This window comes from Myotis lucifugus, unplaced genomic scaffold (assembly GCF_000147115.1).
Source record: "Myotis lucifugus unplaced genomic scaffold, Myoluc2.0 scaffold_11361, whole genome shotgun sequence".
Classification (NCBI taxonomy): domain Eukaryota; kingdom Metazoa; phylum Chordata; class Mammalia; order Chiroptera; family Vespertilionidae; genus Myotis; species Myotis lucifugus.
The window spans coordinates 1-5,153 of record NW_005882409.1 but is presented as its reverse complement, the minus strand read 5'-3'; the positions used below and the strand labels follow the sequence as shown (position 1 = coordinate 5,153).

Below are 5,153 nucleotides of genomic sequence, written 5' to 3'. Positions count from 1 at the left end.
ATGCTGACTCTCACTCTCTTCAATTGCAGTGTTTGCTAAGCCCTAAAACAATCTCCACTCACATTTCTGCACCAGCTGAGAAATACCTGACACCAAACTCAAGTGGTTATTTTAAAAATATAGTGTACATCAGGAATTTACAAAATGATGTTTAGAGAGAGGTACATGATCTTTCATAAATAAACTATTTTATAACATAATTTTTTTTACTGTTTAATTTTTTGGGACAGTGGTGGTGGAGGGGATCGGGGCTATTGGCTCTTTCCAAACTATAAATTCCATTTGTTTCCAGGTTATAAATGCTTCATTATTATTACAATTTTAGCACTGAGGAAGCTTGGTGGTGAATATCTGGTCACTTGATGTTGTTTTGAAAAAGAGGTCAAGTTCAGACTCTGTTTCTGATAGGACGTAAAGTACATCGACACATGTTATCTGTAATTATTATGAAAGTTAATCTTAGTCACTAAAAGAGGATGCACTATCTGAACTTTCTTCTGCATTTTTTTCACCTTCGCTATCAGGCACTGGAGCATCTGGCCTCTCGAGAAGATCTGGGTCTAGTCCTTCTGATATCCTTTTGTTTCTTATTGCCATCACTGGGACACCCACTGGAACCATTCTGAGATATCTGGCATCTCTCGGATCCTTGGCTAGTTAAGATATTTTGTGCTGTTACTTCACTTTCCAGTGGTCCAGATTCTTGTAAACTGTTCTGCTGTGATGGCTCTGAAGTGGTTACATTTGTGACTCCAGTGACACTTACAGGGGAGACTTCAACTGTGACATCATCTAGGCCTGGGATAGGTGACAAATTGCATCTAAAATATTGGGAGTTGTTTCCATTCGCTGGATACGAAGAGAAAGGTCTGCAGCTTCTCCTCACAGACTGTGGAGAAGCGGTTGAGGAACTGCACAGTGTGCACCACAAACTGGGTTAGAAATGCCACCGCTCTTTTCTGTTGAACAGCTGGCACCTTGGTCAGGTCAATGCCCGACCCCATGAGAGGAAGCCCGTCCTCATCCATCTCCTCAGTTGGCTGGGCACCCAGGCATCACCCACAAACCCTCCATTTTTTTTTAATGAAAATGTTCTTCAGGATAATGTTTGATTAAAGACATTGGCCAGTTAGGTTCACACTGGCTCTTGTAACTGATCAACAAAAAACTATCCAGACCTGGATAATTATAGAACTTTATTTTGCGTTTGTGGAAGAGCACAATGCAAGCATTTCTGATCAGAGGACTCTTAAGTTTGGCTCATGTGTAAACAAGGATTGTAGGTCATGGGCACCTTCTATTTGGAAACTTGGCCAACTCAACGTGTGCCACCAAATTTTTCTGGGAACTTGATTCTATTCTACCCAGTGGTACAGAGAGAAATTAGGGTAGATCACAGGGGGTGTTTTCTAGGACAGGAATGTACTGGGCACTATCACTTAGGCACCCAGCAGCTGGTCTGAGCCGATCTAGGTGATGCACTGAGTGCAAAGAGTTGAGAAGTAGCCTCTGATCTGGTTGGTGAACATGGAACAGGAGACAGAGCACATCTAGGAACAGAAAGGAGATGAAAGTCAGCAGGGGCTGGAGAACTGGGCAGAACAGAGACAGGTAAAGCCTGGACTGGAACAGGCAGGCCCTCAGGAGGGGAACACTGGGAAGGGCCTGCACTGAGGCACCTGTTTCTGCAGATCCTTCTGGTTCAGAGGGAGAAGATGGAAGTGGATGCTGAGAGCAGAGCTCTCCCACAGAGACGTGGCCAACAGCAGTGTCCCCAGCACAGGGGATACCCCCACAGCAGCCTGCTGGGAATTGGAGGGACCATGCTTACTCCAGTGCCAGGGACAAACTTGTTTCAATTGTCAGAAAATTCTACTATTTAAAAACTATTTAAAAGGAATGTAGTCTACCTTTCCTTAGAACTTAATGTCAGTCAGTTCTATGGACTCGGACCACACTGGTGATGTCATACAGAACAACAGACAGCAATCCACTGGGACATGAAGCAGAACTTGGAATCAGATACCACCCCACCCTCCGTGCTCAGTGCTCTCATGCCGCACCCTCTCCTTGGCTCATAAATCCCATGTCCATTACTATCCTTGTCCTCTGTTAATGGGCCCTTCCACACAAGCCGTTATCTCAATCTCCTTAAGGGTTTGACCTTGGATTCGTGGTACCTTCCAAATAATTCATTGCTGCAGACTGATACTGCATGATAGTGGTATAAACTAGTTTAATACAAATAGGGATATTGAGAAGGTTGAATTCACCATTTCAAGGATCTTAGAACAGTGGTTGGTCCAAAGTTAGCATGCAATAAAATTTTGTTATCATTTACTGTAAAATATTTATATAATTATTACTTAAATTAAGAGCACACTCTTTAGGAACATCCAATTCCATTTCTCTCAAACCCAGATTTCTCAAGGCCATCTTCTCCGAAACTGAGTGGATTTATTAACTAGATGGAGCACCCAGACCAGGGTTAATGTCCATGATGCAGCCACGGAGGGTTCCTGGTCCAGCAGTGGGGGTGCAGGTCTCAGGCTGTTGAGAGGTGGTGGCTGTGAGTCTTCCTTTCTGTCCTCAGAGCTGATTGCATGTGGATTAAATGACAGGAAAGGACGTGGCTGGTCCCTGACCCAGAAGGTCCTCCTGTTTGAGCCTCTGGCAGAGGCAGCCCACCCCTGCCTTGGAGGAGCTCAGGGCTGGCTTCCCCCTCCCTCTGCCACAGCACCAGGGCCCTGTGTGGCTGCAGTCAATTCTGCCAACTGACACTTGGTCCTCTTGTCAGCAGAAGCCACTCCCCTTCTTTCACTTTGTTGACATGCAGATTTCTATTAGTTTTAATTTTGCCCACAAACAACTGTTGATTTTGCTTTCTGGGAAGGTTGAAATGAGAAATAAAAAGTCTCAACTCGTAATAATTATAGAGAAAAATGGTGAAGTCCCTTTGACTTTCTTACTTCCCTTTATGTGAACCTCAGGATGAAGTAGAAAATCATGTCAGAGGGGCAACACAGACTATGCCCAGTAAAAACTATGTAATGACGATGTTGTTCTTTACATTTACAATGAAGCATCATGAATAATTAAGGAAAGAAGGCTGTTTCTCCATGACTTCGTAGCCAGAGCCTCACTGCCCTGCGTCCTGAGCATGAGACAGAGAGGAATGAACAGAGAAGCCCAAGAGAAACACACAGACTGAATGAACAGCTGAAGTTCACCAGCTTCTGTTCTACAAGTTTCTATTGAGAGACGTCATTGAATCGCCCGTGCCCAGCTGAGAAATCCTGAGCATAATGTGTGAAATAATTTAAACAGAGAATTTAATAATAGAAGCTGCACTTGCCAAATAAAAATTATTGGCCTCCTGAAGATCAATGATTGCAAATGGATACCTAATTCCCCATCTACGTAGACAAAATAAATGTTTGCTGTCAGCACTGACGGCTTGGGACACCACTGACACCTGGGTGCTGGCTCAGGAGAGGAGCCGGTCACCACAGAGAACAAGGGTCCTTCACACAAACCTTCCCGGGGTGGGGAGAACTGGAGGATCCTGATGATTATTTTGCCACAAAGACACAAGCCCCTCCACCTGGGGAGAATTCTAAGGACCTCAGGATGGGGTGAGCCTGTCCTCCATGGGGGGAGTCCAAGAGAGGCTGGGTTGAGGACACTGTCATTCCAGAGGCAAAGGGTGACTAGAGCTGATATCGGCCTCGTGAAGGGGGTGGTGCTGGGAACATATTACTATCTTGTTATGAGAATCTCCACACCTACAGCCACCAGCAAAGAACCTGGATTCCTGCCGGGGGTATTGGCACAGCCTGAGGAGCACTAACAACCAGTTACAAATGCTGGAAAGAAATGGCAATGTCTAGAGTCCTGACCTAGTGGCCCCCATGAAGCAGAACCACAGGGCCCTGCAGGAATGGGATCTAGAAGAGAAACATCCCTGAAACACAGTCACTAATAACCTCAGCCTCTGCAGTGAACACAACAGTAAATTACACTCAGTCCTTGGTTCTAACGAGATTATTTACCACCTGAGTCTGGTAAGTACCTGACAAATTACACAAGCCCACAGGCATGAGGGAGCCTGGCTCCCTGTGCGAAGTAAGCAGGGCACAAGGTTGCCCAGAATCACTGAGCATTTCTGTTTCTAAAGCAGAGAAGAGTTGTATTTATGCAATAAACACATATGTATGTGCATGTGTGTAGGTATTTACACATCTACCTAAACTCTGACTTTAGGACAAAGACCTTTTCATTTGACTAAGTATCCACATGGACTGAAACATCTAAAGTTTGTGGGAATTTAAAAAGGAAATTAGTATTGCAGATTGATGACATCTCCTTAGACCACCTAAAAGAAAACAAAAAAGGAAGGGAAAGTGGAAAGAAATGTTTAGAAAATGAAAATCGTTGTGTTCCCTATTTAAGGGCCATGCTTAGAAAGAAGGTCATCAGAGAACCTGAGGCCCACGATTGTTCTCCAGACGCCCAGCTCAGCCAGGCCAGCAGCACCCTCGTTCGCCCATGGCCCTCCTGCTCTCTCTACTCACCGCCCTGGTGGTGTTCAGCACTGGCCCCGAGGGAGCTCTGGGCTGTGACCTGCCTCAGGACCACGTCCTGCTCAGCAGGGAGAACTTAGACCTTCTGAACCAAATGAGCACAATCTCCCCTGTCTTCTGTGTGAAGGACAGAAAGGACTTCAGATTCCCCCGGGCAACGGTGGACGGCAGCCAGGTCCAGAAGGCCCAGGCCATCGCTGTCCTCCATGAGATGCTCCAGCAGGTCTTCCACCTCTTGCCCACAGAGAACTCCTCTGTCACCTGGAACACGACCCTGGTGGGCCTACTGCGCTCAGGACTCCATCGGCAGCTGGAAGACCTGGAGGCGTGTTTGGTGGAGGAGATGGGAGAGGAAGGATCTGCCCTGGCCATGGAGGGCCCTCCCCAGGCCTTGAAGAGGTACTTCCAGGGCATCCATCTTTACCTGAAGGAGAAGAAATACAGTGACTGCGCCTGGGAGGTTGTCAGAGGGGAAATCATGAGATCCTTCCCCTCAATAACAGCCTTGCAAGAAAGGCTAAGAAATAAGGATGGAGACGTGGGATCCCCCTGACAAGGACTCTCAGGGAT

At 46.4% G+C, this 5,153-nt stretch overlaps 1 protein-coding gene and 1 pseudogene across 1 annotated transcript; one reads left to right on the top strand and one right to left on the bottom strand.

Moving 5' to 3' along the window:
• Positions 1-282: 282 nt before the first annotated feature.
• On the bottom strand, positions 283-1,031 carry LOC102420235 (annotated as a pseudogene).
• Positions 1,032-4,506: 3,475 nt separating this feature from the next.
• Positions 4,507-5,136, top strand: LOC102419919 (interferon omega-2-like). The gene has a single exon (XM_006109548.2). The coding sequence runs from the start codon at positions 4,549-4,551 to the stop codon at positions 5,134-5,136; it is 588 nt and encodes a 195-aa protein (XP_006109610.1). The 5' UTR covers positions 4,507-4,548.
• Positions 5,137-5,153: the final 17 nt, after the last annotated feature.